Genomic DNA, 16,714 nt, shown 5'->3' on the forward strand with positions numbered 1-16,714 from the left:
TTACCAAGATTGCAGATAATATGAAACTTGGCAATTTAGTAGGTAGTGATGAGGATTATTATTTTCAAGATGACTTGGCAGACTCATGAAGTGGGCAGAAGCACGGCAGATGGCGTTCAATGCAGAGAAGTGTGAAGTGATGCACTTTGGTACGACTGATATACAAAGACAATTTACTATAATACCATTTGAAAGATGTAAGTGAACAGAGAGAACCTGGCGTCCCTACACACACGAACTTTTAAAGATAGCATGACAAATTGATAGATTATTAAAAAAGCATTTATAAATGGAGGGATAGAACATAAAAGCAAAGAGATCATGTTGTAACAAGTATTATGGATAATTCTGGGAACCATACTTCAGGAAAGCTGTAAAGACCTTAGAAAGGGTATAGGAGAGGTTTACCAGGATGTTGACAGTGATGAGGGGTTTCTGGTATGAGGAGAGGTTGGAAACATTAGGACTGTTCTCCTTGGAATTGACAAGGTTAAGAAATGACCTGATAGGGGTTAGCAAGGCGATGAGAGGTTTTGATAGTATAAATAGAAAATCATTATCCTCTGATGATTGGATCAATAACTCAAGGTTACAGATTCAAAATCATTGATTAAAGATCTAGAGGGGAGATGAGGATTTTTTTTTGCACCGAATTGTCTGGATCTGGAATGCACTTCTTGAAGAGATGTTGAAACCTGCTTCCATAACTTTAAAAGGGATTTGGACAGATACTTGAGGTTGAGGAACATACAAGGTCACAGACAAAAAGCAGTAATGTGGAATTAAGCATGACAGCTTTTTCAAAGAGCCAACACAGGCATGCTGGACTGAATAGCTTCTTCCTGAACTAAGTTTCTATGATGTGTTCAAGTCAGGATAGAGTGAGACTGGAAAGAGAATTTTTTGGGTGATGGTCTTCCAATGACTGGTCAGTTGTTGACCACACATCCTCAGAACCAATGGTTAATGACACTGGGGAAACCTGCAAAGTATACCCACATGCTTATGGTTCCATTTCTCATTTTATTAATTGACAAAGATTATGCATAGATTCAAATCAGTCCAGTGTAATCAGGCAATGTTATTGATCTATTTCCAAAATGACAGGTACAATTTGAGCCATATAAATGCTGCATGTTGACCAACTTGAACAAGGTAACACACAGCCTGGTTTTCAATGGCACTGCCATCAACAAGTCCCACAGTGTTAACATCTTGGGGATCCGCATTCTCCAGAAGCTTAATTCAACCAACTATATTAACACTGATTACAAAAGCAGGGGCACTGGCCATAATATTTCAGTCTTCTCTAGACTCAGGGGAGGTGTCAGAGGACTGGAGAATTGCCAACATTATGCCCTTGTTCAAAACGGTTGTAAGGATAAGCCTATTAATTACAGGCCAGTCGGTTTAACTTTGGTGGGGAAGCTTCTGGAAGCAATTAGTTGGAATAGAATTAATTGTCATATGGAAAAATGTGGGTTGATTAGAAAAGAGCCAGCATGGATTTCTTAAGGGGAAATTGTGTTTAACTTACTGAAGTTTTTTTTGAAGAGGTGACAGAGGGTTGGTGAGGGTAATGCTGTTACTGTGTACATGGACTTCCAAAAGACCTTCAATACAGTGCCACACAAAGACTGAGAAAAGTTATAGCTCATGGAATAAAGGGACAGTAGCAATGTGGATACAAAATTGGCAGAGTAATTGGAAACAGCGAGTAATGGGCTGGAGGAAAGCTTGTAGTGGAGTTCCCCAAGTGTTGGTATTGGGACTCTTGCTTTTCTTGATATATATTAATGATCTAGATCTTGGTGTGCAGGGGATCATTTCAAAGTTTGTGGATGATACAAAACTTGGAAGCATTGTAAACTGTGAGGAGGACAATGTAGAACTTCAAAAGGACGTAGACTAGTTAGTGGAATGGGCGGACAGGTGGCAGGGGGAATGGGCGGACAGGTGGCAGGTGAAGTTCAATGCAGAGAAGTGTGAGGTGATTCATTTTGGTAGGAAAAGCATGGAGACACAATATAAAATAAGAGGTGCAACTCTTAAGGGTGTGCAGGAGCAGAGAGATCTGAGGGTGTCTATGTGCATGAGTCATTAAAGATGGCAGGGCAAGTAGAGAGAGCAGTTAATAAAATATACAGTATCCTAAGCTTCATAAATAAGGCATAGAGTACAAGAGCAAATAGGTTATGCTGAACCTGTGTAGGACACTAGTTAGACCTCAGCTGGAGTATTGTGTACAGTTCTGGGTGCCACACTTTAGGCAGGGTGTGAACGCATTGAAGGGAATGCAGAAGAGGTTTACAAAAATAGTTCTAGGGTTGAGAAACTTGTGTTATGAAGCTAGATTGGAGAAGTTGGGACTGTTCTCCTTGGAGAGGAGAAGGCTGAGGAGATTTGATAGAGGTGTTCAAAATCATGAGGGGGCTGGACAGAGTAGGTAGGGAAAAACTGTTCACACTCGTAAAAGGATCGAGGATGAGAGGGCACAGATTTGGTATTTTGCAAAAGAAGCAAATGCAATATGAGAATAAACTTTTTCACACAGCAAGTGATTCGGGTCTGGAATGCACTGCCTGGAAGAGTGGCAGAGGCAGTTTCAATCGAGGCATTCAAGAGGACATTGCTTCTATTTAAATAATCATCTAATGTGCAGGGTTACAGGGAAAAGGCAGGAGAATGGCACTGAGTCATAATTCTCAGTCGGAACACCATAACAATTCTGTGATTCTGAGGATAGAATAACCTGCGCAATAAAACCTCTCTGGGCCCCTCAAATCCTCTCCACCATTTATAAACTAAAGACCCGTGTGTGGAATACCTATTATTCGCTCAGATGGGTGCAACCACAACAGCACTTAATAAACTTTGCACAATCCAAGGCAGGGCACTATTCACAATTAGTGCTCTGTCACTAGGCCTAATATCCATGCACCCACCATTGGCATAGTGTGGCTGTAGTACATGCAAACTGAGGATACATTGCAGCAACTCACCAAGGCCATTTCAACAGCAATTCCCTCCCTTGTGACCTCTGCCATGGTGAATGACAAGTGCAACTGTGCCATGGGAATACCATCACCCCAAGCACTTATCCCCTCTGTTTTGGATCTATGTCACTATTACTTCAACTTTGATAGATCAGTTTCCCAGAATTTCCTACCTAACACCAGCATGGAAGTGCAAGCCCCACAGCGATTCAAGGAGTTGACCTACTACTATCTTTTCAGGGCAACTGGGGATGAGCAATAAATGCAACCCTGCCAGCATCAGATTGAGAACAACATTTTTAAAAATTCCCAAACTATTCTAACCACGGATTCTGCAGAGTGGCGGAGGCAGTTTCAGTCGAGGCACTCAAGAGACACAATATCTGTGCTTCATTGCTGCACTAATTTTTTTTTTTAAAAAAAGCTCAAATTGAAAATAAAGTATCAGCAATAACCTGTAGGGTTAGAAATGAAATGAGGATCAAGTCATAGTCAGTCTCCATTTGACAAAACAAGTGGAGTGATTCCATGTACAAACAGTGGGGGGCAGTAACACCTCAGTATACAGGGCATAGAATAGTTATGCAGTACATGTATAAGCAATTTATTTTTAAGACTGTTAAAAGCTCTTGTTTTTCACTAATTTGAAACACACCTGTAGTAGATAATTTAAAGCTAAATTGCCTCCAAAATTTGCTTATACTTTTAAAGGTTCATGGGTGAGAGTCTAATCTCTTATTTTTCTTGTAAAATATGATAAGGTTCACAAATAAATACTGTGGCTACAAGAGCAGGTCAGAGGCTAGGAATCCTGCGGTTAGTAACTCACCTCCTGACTCCCCAAAGCCTGTCCACAATCTAGAAGGCACAAGTCAGGATTGTGATAGAGTACTAAGATAAAAGCAAAACTGCGGATGCCGGAAATCCAAAACAAAAATATAAATACCTGGAAAAACTCAGCAGGTCTGGCAGCATCTGCGGAGGGGAACACAGTTAATGTTTCGAGTCTGTATGACTCTTCAACAGAACTAAGTAAAAATAGAAAAGAGGTGAAAAGAAAAATCTATATCAATTATTGGGAAAAAGAAATATTTCCAGTTCCCTGGCCCAAACCGCCTCCTCTTCACCATGGACGTCCAATCTCTCTACATCTCCATCCCCCACCGGGATGGTCTGATGGATCTCCACTTCTTCCTCGAACAGAGGCCCAAACAATCCCCATCCACCACTACTCTACTCCGCAACAAAAACAGAATTACCTGGAAAAACTCAGCAGGTTTCGCAGCATCGACGGAGAAGAACAAAGTTGATGTTTCGAGTCCTCATGACCCTTCAACAGAACAGTTCTGTTGAAGAGTCATGAGGACTCGAAACGTCAACTTTGTTCTTCTCCCCCGATGCTGCCAGACCTGCTGAGTTTTTCCAGGTATTTCTGTTTCTGTTTTGGATTTCCAGCATCCACAGTTTTTTGTTTTTACTTTTCTCCTCCGTCTGGCTGAACTTGTTCTCCCACTGAACAATTTCTCCTTAAACTCCTCTCACTTCCTCCAAATAAAAGATGTGGCTATGGTACCCACATGGGCCCCAGTTATGCCTGTCTCTTTATTGGGTATGTGGAACATTCCTTGTTCCAGTCCTACTCCGGCCCCCTCCCACAACTCTTTCTCCAGTACATCGATGATGGCATTGGTGCTGCTTCATGCTCGGGTCTGGACCTGGAAAAATTTATTAATTTTGCTTCCAATTTCCAACCCTCCATCATTTTCAAATGGCCCATCTCTGACACTTCCCTTCCTTGACCTCTCTGTCTCAATTTTTGGTGATAGACTGTCCACCAATATCCATTACAAGCCTACCGACTCCCAGAGCTACCTCGACTACAGCTCCTCACACCCCGCTTCCTGTAAGGACTCCATCCCAATTTCTCAGTTCCTTCGCCTCCTTCGCCTCTGTTCTGATGATGCCACTTTCAAAAACAGTTCCTCTGACATGTCTTCCTTCTTCCTTAACCGAGGTTTTCCGCCCACAGTGGTTGACGGGGCCCTCAACTGTGTCCGGCCCATCTCCCGCGCATCCGCCCTCACACCTTCCTCTCCCTCCCAGAAACATGATAGGGTCCCCCTTGTCCTCAGTTATCACTCCACCAGCCTCCGCATTCAAAGGATCATCCTCCGCCATTTCCGCCAACTCCAGCATGATGCCACCACCAAACACATCTTCCCTTCACCCCCTGGCGGCATTCCACAAGGATCGTTCCCTCCGTGACACCCTAGTTCACTCCTCCATCACCCCCTACACCTCAACCCCCTCCCACAGCACCTTCCCATGCAACCACAGAAGGTGCAACACCTGCCCCCTTACTTCCCCTCTCCTCACTGTCCAAGGGCCCAAACACTCCTTTCAAGTGAAGCAGTATTTCACTTGCACTTCCCTCAATTTAGTCTACTGCATTCGTTGCTCCCAATGCGGTTTCCTCTACATTGGAGAGACCAAACGCAAACTGGGTGACTGCTTTGCAGAACACCTTCGGTCTGTCCGCAAGCATGACCCAGACCTCCCTGTTGCTTGCCAATTCAACACTCCACCCTGCTCTCATGCCCACATGTCCGTCCTTGGCCAGCTGCATTGTTCCAGTGAAGCTCAACGCAAACTGGAGGAACAGCACCTCATCTTCCGACTAGGCACTTTACAGCCTTCTGGACTGAATATTGAGTTCAACAATTTTAGATCATGTACTGTCTCGTCCATCCCCACCCTGTTTCCGATCCCCCTTTTCTTTTCCTAATAATTTATATAGATTTTTCTTTTCCCACCTATTTCCATTATTTTTAAATGTATTTCCATCCATTGTTTTATCTTTACCTTTTAGCCTATTTCGATTCCTTCACCCCACTCCACCCCTACGAAGGATATTTATGCCTTGCTTGTCCTGCTTTCTACCCTTAATTAGCACACTCCTTAGATAATATCACCACCTTCATCACCTCTTTGTCCTTTTGTCTATGACATATTTTGGTTATCTCCACCTATCACTGGCCCTCTATCCAGCTCTACCTTCCCCCCACCACTCCCCCCCCCCCCCCCCCCCCCCCCCCCCACCCCACCCCCCTTAAACCAGCTTATATTTCACCTCTTTTCTATTTTTACTTAGTTCTGTTGAAGAGTCACGCAGACTTGAAATGTTAACTGTGTTCCTCTCTGCAGATGCTGCCAGACCTGCTGAGTTTTTCCAGGTATTTTTATTTTTGTGATGGAATACTCTCCACATGCCAGGATGAGTGCAGCTCCAACAACACTCAGGAAGGTTGACACCATCCAGGACAAAGCAGCCCGCTTGACTGACTCCCCATCCACAAACATTCACTCCCTCCACTGCCAACGCAGCAGTGCATTCCATCTACAAGATGCACTGCTGAAACACACCAAGGCTCCTTAGACAGCACCTTCCAAATCCATGACCACTACCATCTAGAAAGACAAGAGCAGCAGATACATGGGAATGCCACAACCTGGAAGTTCCCCTCCAAGCCATTCACCATCCTGACTTGGAAATATATCTCCATTCCTTCACTGTCGCTGGGTCAAAATCCTGGAAATCCCTCCCTAACAGCACTGTGAGTGTACCTACACCACCTGGACCACAGCAGTTCAAAAAGGCTGCTCACTACCGACTTCTCAAGGGCTATTAAGGATGGGCAATAAATGCTGGCTTAGCCAGTGAAGCCCACGTTCCTTGAATGAATTTAAAAAATGAGTACTTTTCTATGCAAACAGTTATGTAAGCTGATCTTGTTATTTTCATACAAAATGTGCACCAGTTGTCAAGATATGTGCTGTAGCCAATTCAGGTACATAACTAGGAGAGCTTGAAAATGCAAACATGTTGGAAGACTGCAGCAGTGGAGGTGTTTTTTTAAAAAAATGCATTTATTTAGCTCCTCCTATGATCACAGGATATCCTAAAGCACTTTACAACAATTACACTCCAACCAGTGAAGTACTTTTGAGCTGTAGTCACTGTTGCAATGTCGGAAACATGGCAGCCAATTTGCATACACCAAGCTCCCACAAGCAACAGTGTGATAATGATCAGATAGTCTGTTTTTAGTTATATTAGTTGAACAACAACTCCGCTGCTCTTTGAAATAGAGCCATGGAATCTTTTACATTCACCTGAGAAGGCACATGGGACCTCAGTTTAACATCTCATTGGAAAGAGAGCACCACCAAGAGTGCATGCTGTCAGCACTAAACTGGAATGTCAGATGTGTGTTATGAAAGTCAAACTTACCCTAACGTTGAGGGCGGAGGTCAGGAATTTCAACTCCCGATGGACCTTGGAGCTTTTGCACATACACAGACTGGCATTTTTACATTCTGTGGGCCCAGCACACCTGAGCCAGAAGAAAAATTGCGACCAGGTGCAGAGCGCCATTGCCAGCAAGAGTCCTATGCAGTGGACAGGGAGAGGACCCAAAGGGAGGGGGGACACGGAGAGGTTCCAAAAGAAGTTTCCCAGTGAGGGGACAGGAACAGGAAGCAGTCCCAGCTTAGTTAGAGAGAGGAGCAGAATAAAAAGGCTCCAAACAGGAAAAGGGCTGCATGTAGCAGACTTTAAGCACAGAGGGCTTAAAGGAAGCTGTGGTAATGGAAGAGGGCTCAGAAGAAGGCCTGAAGGTCGCAGAGGGCAACCAAAGGTTTGTGGTTCCATTATGTGAGCTGTTGGGGCAACAGCAACTTTGGAGCAATAGTGCTTGGCACAGCTGAAGAACTGAAGTTGCACTTGTGGTTTGGTGTTTGAGTATATACCCTGGAATTCAGGAGAACAGAATCTCGGGAGATGAGGTTGAAACCCTGTGAGGTGGGCCATTGTTGACACCGTCCTAGTTGGAGTGACTTTTGGAGAGAATTCCCAGGTTAGATCTTCGAGGGTGAAGACTGGAATCCCTAGCGAGAGTAACAGAGTTTCAGTGAGGTTGGTTCACTCTGCTACTGACGTCTGGGTGGGTTGTTAAGACATTCATGGACTCTGTCTTGATCAATCACATCTGCCATTTATTGTTTAGTGTAGTGTGTTTGACCAAAGTTGGCTTGTTAATTCACATGTACTCCATAGTTACCCTGAATGTTAGAGTATGAGATAGATATCGTAAATTGTTTTATCTTTCTGACCTTGCATTGTAAAGTTTACTTTTGTTTCTTCCAAAACCCATGGAATCTTGTGGTTTAATTCACTGAGCAAGGGTCTTAAATCTCAAACTTTGTCTACTTTAAACAACATGGTATTGGTCCTGAACTGAATCCTGCCAACCTGGGGATCTGGTCTATAGTCATAACATGGGCTAAAGGTAAAATTTAAAATGGCACACAGGAGTCATGTGCGTACGGTAGTACATTTAAAACTAAAGTGGCAGTAGCTGCTGGAAGTCAGGAGTAACACATGCACAAAAAAAGCACATTCACTAGGATAATAGTGTTTATAGCCAACAGCAGTATATGTGGAAGTTGATTTTTTTTTAAATAATACTTTAGCAAGAGAGAAATCACAACTCAACATTTGGACAACTAGGAACCTGATGTGCAGTGAAATGGAGATTTGGTATCGGGAAAAGAGATCCTTAATCCAAAAGTTATCCTGTCACAGGATTAGTAATTCTTGGGAGCTGTTTTGAGTTTGTAATACCAAAAAGGTTTATAATGGAGCTGAAACTCTGACACCATGTGGCTTATTTCCAGTCTTTCTGGTTGTAGCCAAAACATAAGCTAAAGGTGAAGAATGCTAATTTGGGGCTATTTGTAAACAAATTGTATGAAATTCAAGAATCCTGAATAAGTCTATCCAGAGTTTCGGGCTGATAAATTTGAATTGTGCTAATTGCATTTTTCAAATCTATTTATATGTAAATAGAAGAGCCACCATGTTGTTGGAACCAGTTCTGTTTTTGTTAATCCCACCTTCCTCCAACCACCTGACCATCTCCTGCTCTTTGGAAAAGAAACAAGCCCTCAATATCCTCCCAAATTCCTTATGCCCATTTCAGCCTTCCACCCATCACACCACTGCTGCCACTGGTAAGCTGCTCAGCCAGCCTCAACATTCATTTCTGTAGTACCATCTATATCAAATGGAAACAGCTCTCATGCCTTTCATAGTGTGTAAGAAGGAGACCATCTGTGTAGTTGCTATCTGCCACCTGCCCCTTTCAATCTTGATCACCATCTCCAACCTTATATCATTCTACTCTTATCCCCTATCATTTTACAGCTCCTCTCCCATCTCATCTGTTCAAACTCATCTCTTTCGTAAGACACTCTAATTGTATACTCAATCTCCATGCCAATCAAATCCCAACTACCCAATTACCTTCAACTCCTTTCATCTACCACTTGTCAAAATTTTCACCCTTGACCCTTTCATCCCCTCTCCCCAACTACTACCTCATGTCTAACCTCCTTTTCTTGAATCTGTTATCTGTTAGTCCCATGCTGACCACTCCAAAAGCTGTTTATGCAAATCGATTTAGTCTTGTTTTCAACCCTGCTTCCATCAGCAAGACTGCCTGGCCTGCGTTACAAGATGTCCTCTCATAGTGAGTGTAGAGCGTCATTCTTCCTTGTTCTCCTCAATCTCCCTGAAGTTCACTCAATTGCATTATTTTCCAAAGCCTTTCCTCTGTTGTCCATTTCCATGGAAAGGCTTTTTATATATCAACAATCTCATATAACATGAAGATCACCTCTTTACTGTCTCCTAGACTAAAAAAACCCATTTTTCTCCACTTTTTCTAAATAACAGACTCCTTGCACCAGTGATCAACCTGTTGCTCTTCTCACTGCCTCCAGTGATTAAATGTCTCCCTTGTCTCTTTGCAACCAAAATTAGACATTATATTCAAGATGCAGTTTGACTTAAGCGCTATAAGTTTTGGGTGGACAAATTAAATTCTGAGGGAAGACAAATCAGATTTATATTAATGGGTAAGCAACTTTAGATGTAAAAGCCTGTAGATTGGAAGAGGAAGAACAACATAAAGATTTTGTTTGCACCACATCCGCTCAACCTATGTCCCCCCGCACCACCACCCTCCCCACACCGATCCCCAAATCTAGCTTGTAGGAGAAAAGGAAAATTTTAAGAATTTTCTTCCTTTCACAGTCATCCAAGATGGAAAGGTGGCAGATAATTGAACAACCCTTGGATGACTGAGTATAGAGCTCCTTGCTCTGTACTTCTTTGCATTATTTCCTTCTGAAGGAAAACCTAGTCAAAAGTAAAAGCAGAAAATAATTTTATTAATGAGCGGTTAACACCTAAATCAGTTCCTCCTAAATTTAGCATCTGCACACATCAAACCTCAATATGATATAGATTAAATGGAGCCAAAGCTGTTCTGTCAAATATTTTTAAGTCCACAACTCTCCAAACCGAGAAGAGGTAGAAGACCTGACTCTGTTATCTTGTCAACACCAAAAAACTTAGTCCATGCACAGATATGTGAAGAAGACTGATATATTTTGCTTTTATTCTGTAACATGGGTGAGTTGTTGGCTGTTACTATCTTTATTTTGTACATATAAATTACAGTGCCACACTATAACCTGAAATCACAGTGGCCATTTCATGAGAGGAGTTCGGCTTGCTAAAAGAAGTGAAATCTGTAATATTGCTTAAATTGTTTGAGATGTCCACAAATTGTTCAGAGTCAGAGTTTTGATGCGCATGATATCTGCAGGATAAATGTAATACAAAATGTGGTATAATGCGCATTGATTTTTAAACATGCGTTTGAAGTACCCTTCCCAAGGATAATTGATTACTGAGTAAACACACTAATCAAGTGATAGATTTATTATTGCATTTGCAGATTAAGTCCATTAGTGCATTAAATTGAGCAAGCTGTGGACACTGGATCATGTTAGCTAGTTTGAGAAAGTAATAATTGTGAGAGCAGCTTATTCAAAGTAACCTATTAATTACACAGAAACCCTTTGATGTACAGGCAGTTTAGCCAGTGAGTATATGCTGGACTAAAATCAGATGCTACAGTGCTAGGATGTTAGCATCTCTCTGGATGGATGAATTAAGATGAACCAATGCCCCTTCTCATCCATAATTATCACGTGGGTCTTGCAAATCAGTCAGTTCAGGCTCCTTTACTGTCAACAACTGTTTTAAGTAGGTCAGTAGCACACAGACTGCTGTCTCCTAATACTGGTCTTCAGTGCTTGTCTTTTGTGTGGCTGCTGTAATTTCAAAAAGGTTTTATTGTGGTGTGTTTATGGATTTTTATCTTTAAGTATGTATAAAGTGCATTGATTTATGAATATGAGGGCTGCAATCAAATGTTTACACATTATCTGGTGTATAATTTGGTAATCACCCAATAATACACGAGGAGAATACACATTCAAGCAGAAGTAACTAGCTACAATTTGCGTGACGTTGATCATTGCAAAGCTACAGTGAACTGTACGGATCCATACTTCAGAGGCAAAAGTTAGGCAGGAAAATTACCCCCACTTACTCCCTTTATTCCTACCCCCCTGTCTAGTTATATATGAAAACTGTTTATAATATTTGCTGTGGTTTCATGCCCTTTCTTAACTGAAAATATGGATACTTCAAACACTTAATGGACAGGCTGAATCAAAAATACTTCTGCAGTCAAAGTGAATCTGAGCATCCGGAAGAAAGGTTAAAGGGTACAATTTGATAATTAGAGAAAATCAGTGACACACTGTAACCTTCCAGATTGGGGTTAAGGACAATGAAGCATGGAAATAAAACTTCAAAGTGACTGAATTTATTACTCTCAGAAAATAAATACATCAAACAGGAAATGAGAATAAATTTAGAGATACAAACAACTCCAGTACATCCATCTGCAAAAGTATTTGAAATTTTAAGCTTTATTTTTTCTTTTGCTAAATCAAACTTGGAATCCAACTCATTAATAGCTGTTTGCAGTGAGAATATGCATTGTTGGAGGATGAGAGGGGAGCGAATACAAATGCTTTCATCAAGTGCCAAGGAGCCAGTGCCTTAAACTTTTGTGCGTTCATATTCCATTGTCAGAACATATTTGTTCAAACTCGCTTTTTACTAAGTCTGTAATGTTGTGATCCCATTAAAAAGGGTCACCAGAAAATTTGTTTAGGAAGTTATAAGTAATGGGTATTTCAGATCCTTTGCAAAAATATTCTGCTTTTGCTTTCTTCATTAGAAAAACATAACCTCCTCTTAATGTTAATTTACTAAGCAGAACCAAGGAAAACACAAGCTGCACTTTTCTGAACAGATTTATTTGAATAGTTAAACTAGAGGGAATTAATTCTAAATCCACCGTAAATAATCCTCCAGAATGAGACCTAACTGAAACTGCTTGTAGTTGGACAAATCTGTTGTTTATAACTCATGCAAAATCTAATATGATCAACATAATAGACAGATCGGTTCACCTTTAATTCAATTACTTTTGTCCTGCGTCAAATGAAATGTGGTAATCTACTACTAAAAGTTTGACATTTTAAAGGAGATGTGACATTCTTTAACAATGAAGCAGAGGGTGGAATCCAGAAAACATTTCCTTTATTAAGAAGAAGTGGTTAAACAGTTCTCTGGTATTGACCCCAAATTAGTCCCTGAAGCATCTATCAAAAAGTAGCCGAAAGGGATATAACAAACACTTATCCGAAAGTGCATCGTAGACCACCTTTCTTATATAGCTCATGATCCAGAACATATGAAGCAATATATGTTATGTGCAATATATGACCTGCTTTGGTTACCCTTTCTCACTGTTTAACGCAAGCACTGAACATTCTTGAGTATATGCAAGCAAAGGTTTCCCCCATTTAAAAAATGTCAGTAATAAAATTAATCACGATTATTTTGTGTTCTTTATGTATTACAGGTAATACAGAATTATTTCCACACTGATGTCACTGGACAGTAGAAATCTGTCCCCTTTTTCCTAATGGCTCCAAATTCTGTTGACATTGTCGGACTTATGCCAGGTGTATTTGACAGTGGACAACACCAATTCATTCTCTGGAGTCTGCTTGCCATTGTCTGTGCCTTTTTGCTCCTGGCCATTCTCAATTTTCTGTGCAATAGCTGCGACAGGTAAGAACAACCCTTAGTGGAGAAAATGGATTCCAGCATCATACTCTGTTATATTTTAAGGTGATGAAAGTGAACATTAAACAATTCCATACCAATTGTGGCTCACACTAGCCCACCAGTAACCAATATGCAACTCTTCTGTTATTCAAGTGCAGCTTTTTTATTTTTCAATGTATTTGATATCATTGTGGCTCTCTGGGTACCTACAGCATTCTCTGACATTGCACTGAGTTTTCGTGAGAGTGGGAGCATGTTTCTTAAGAGGGAGAAGTAGCAGGCAATGTGGTGAGGTGGTAATGGTATCAAGAGCAGTAAGCAAAGAGGTGTGTGAAATCTGGTCACTTGGCAATGGATCAAAGTGAAGAGGATTTTAGCTTCAAATATATGACATGTGGATAATGCTTGATGGGATTTTAGGATTAATAATGCTGAAACTTTAAAGTGAAGTTAACTCATTGTTCCTTAAGAATTTCTTTTTAAAACTAGCTTTGGCTTTGTCTCAATCTGGGTTTTTGTCACTCCAAAGTTACAGAAACGTTGTGGATCTGGTGCTCTGTTGCATCACTGTGAGTGTCTTCCCCTATTAAAAGCCCCATCCGTAGAATTTAGGTCAGAATGCAAGAACACAAGAATTAAGCACAGGAGTAGGCCATTTGCCCCCTGAGCCTGCTGTGCCATTCATTAAGATCTTGGCTAATCTGATTGTGCCCTCAACTCCACCTACCTGTCTGACCACCCCACCCCCATAACCCTTGATTCCCTTGTCGATCAAGAATCTATCTAACTCAGCCTTGAATATGTTCAATGACACAGCTTCTATTGCTCCCTGGGGAAGAAAATTCCACAGCCCAATAACGCTCTGGAAAAATAAATTCTCCTCACCTCAGTCTGAAATGGGAGACCCTTAATTTTTAAACTGTTGCCAAGTTCTAGAATCTCCCACAAGGGGAAACATCCTCTCAGCTTCCACCCTGTTAAGCCTCCTCAGGATCTTATGTTTCAATAAGATCACCTCTCATTCTTCTAAGCTCCAATGGGCAACCTTTTCTCAAAAGATAACCCCTTCATCCCAGGAATCAGTTGTGTGAACCTCCTCTGAACTGCTTCTAATGCATTTATATATTTTTTTTAATAAGAAGACCAAAACTGTGCACAGCACTCGGGCCCTGTACAGCTGCAGCAACACTTCATTACTTCTATACTTGATTCCTCTTGCAATAAATGACAACATTCCCATTTGCCTTCCAAATCACTTGCTGCACCTGCATACCAACTTTTTGTGATTCATGTGCCAACACACCCAGATCCCTCTGTACCATAGAGTTCTGCAGGCTCTCTCCTTCTAAATAATATGCTACTTTTCTATTCTTCCTGCCAAAGGTGGACAACCTCACATTTCCCCACATTGTACTCCATCTGTCAAATTTTTGCCCACTCACTTAACCCATCTAAATCCATTGGTAGACTTTTATGCCCTCTTGACAACTTGCTTTACTTCCCTATCTTGGTGTCATCAGCAAAGTTAGCTACCATACATTCGGTCCCTTCGTCCAATTCATTGATATAAGTTGTAAACAGTTAAGGCCCAGTACTGATTTCTGTGGTATTCCACTAGTAACAGCTTGTCCCATGACCCATTTATTCTCACTGTCTGCTTCCAGTTATCTAACTAATCCTCTACCCATACTAATGTTATCCCCTATATCATGAGCTCTTATTTGTACAGTAACCTTTGATATGGCACCTTATCAAATGCCTTTTGGAAATCTAATTACACCACATCTGTAGGTTCCATTTTATCCACTTTGCTTGTTCAAAGATCCCTAATTAGACGAACATAGTTTCTCATTCACAAACCATGCTGATTCTGCCTAATTACATTGTGATTTTCCAAATGCCCTGTCATTACCTCCTTAAAAATGAATTCTAGCATTTTCCCTATGATGTATGTTAGGGTAACTGGCCTATAGTCTCGCTGCTGCCTGTCTCCCTCCTATCTTGAATAGTGATGTTACATTTGCAATTTTCCAATCCGCTGGGACCTTTCCCAAATCTAAAATTTTGAAAGATCACAACTCGTGCATCTACTATCTCAGCAGCCATTTCTTTTCAGATCCTAGGATGTAGGCCATCAGGTCTAGGGGACTTGTCAGCTTCTCGTTCTAATGGTTTTCCCAGTACCTTGTCGCTAGTGATTGTTTTAAGTTCCTTCCTTCCTTTCATATCTTGATTTTCAAATATTGTTGGGATTTCTTGAGTCTTTTACAGTGAGGACAGACAGAAAAAGCCTATTCAATGCTTCCACCATTTCCTTGTTTCCCATTATTAATTCCACTGTCTCATCCTCTAAGGGACCTTCGCTCATTTTAGTACTCTATTGCTTCTTAAATACTTATAGTAACTCTTACTATCTGTTTTTATATTTTCAGCTAGCTTTTTCTCATACACTAATTTCTCTCTTTTTAGTCATTCTTTACTGGTTTCTAAAATCTGTCCAATCTTCTGATCTATCCTTAGGCCTCAACTTTTCCCGCGTCGGACAGGCTGGGCAGGAGCGGGCGGGGGTGGTTGGGGAGCCGTCTGCCACACGCGATCAGCTCTGCACCATGATTTCACACAGGCAAGCCAATTAATGCCCGTCCTGTGTGGAACTCGAGCAGTAGCACTGAGCGCTACCTGTGCGGGCGGGGGGAGGAGGAAGAGTCCAGTCTAGCGCGCAGCTCACGCATACACGTGAAAGAGTGCTTCAATCTCCCTGAGGCATGGAGCTGCCTCAGGGAGTTATAAAAACAGATAGTAAGAGTTACTATAAGTATTTATAAAGCAAAAGAGTAACTAAAGTGAGTGAAGGTCCTGAGAGGATGAGACAGAGGAATTAATGGAGCTGCCCCAGGGAGATTGAAGCGCTTTTTAAAAAAGTGAATAAAGACTTTAAAAATTTAATGAAACATGTCCCCTCATATGACTGTGTCACGTGAGATGAGATATGTTTTTATTTTCAAAATACAGGTTTTATTTAATTAGTATTAACTTTAGGAAACCTCATCCCGCTCATGGATGAGGTTTCCTAAAAAATGTAAAGGCTGCTTGGCCTTTTCACCTGCCTTAATTCGGTCCTTAATGGCCTTTCAATTATCAGCGGACACGCAACCGACTCTGGCGCGCGGCCACCGAATGAAATATCATGCGAGTGCGCGATGACGTCAGGACGCGCATCATATTATGTTACAGCGTGTCAGACATGCGCCCGCACACCAAAAGTAAAATTCAGGCCGTAGTCTTCATAGTATTGTATGCTTTTTTTTCAATTTGATACTATCCTTAACTTCCTTAGCCACAGATGGTGCATTCTTCTCAGAGTCTTTCTTTCTTAAAGGAATATATCTTTGCTGAGAATTATGAAATATCTCTTTAAATATTTGCCACTGCTCCTCTACCATCCTGCCTTTTAATCTATATTTTCCTGGTTCACTTTAGCCAACTCTGATTTCATACCCTTGTAATTGCTTTTATTTAAGTTTAAGACACTAACCTTAGACCCACACTTCTCACCTTGGAACTGAATGTGAAATTCTATTATGTTATAATCACT

General features: G+C 41.3%; 1 protein-coding gene across 4 annotated transcripts in view; it reads left to right on the forward strand.

The window, feature by feature from the left end:
- The window catches only part of pag1 (phosphoprotein membrane anchor with glycosphingolipid microdomains 1), a 231,969-nt gene that overhangs the window by 158,491 nt on the left and 56,764 nt on the right, over positions 1-16,714 (forward strand). For 3 of the 4 annotated variants that reach the window (XM_041190026.1, XM_041190024.1, XM_041190023.1), the window contains one exon: positions 12,911-13,122. In XM_041190026.1, coding sequence (XP_041045960.1) covers positions 12,974-13,122 — 149 coding nt within the window. In that variant the 5' untranslated portion in view covers positions 12,911-12,973. Of the gene's footprint in view, positions 1-10,498; positions 10,534-12,910; positions 13,123-16,714 lie in introns of those variants that run through there. The other variant, XM_041190025.1, reaches the window with a different exon arrangement.

This window comes from Carcharodon carcharias, chromosome 6, assembly GCF_017639515.1.
Source record: "Carcharodon carcharias isolate sCarCar2 chromosome 6, sCarCar2.pri, whole genome shotgun sequence".
Taxonomy (NCBI): Eukaryota; Metazoa; Chordata; class Chondrichthyes; order Lamniformes; family Lamnidae; genus Carcharodon; species Carcharodon carcharias.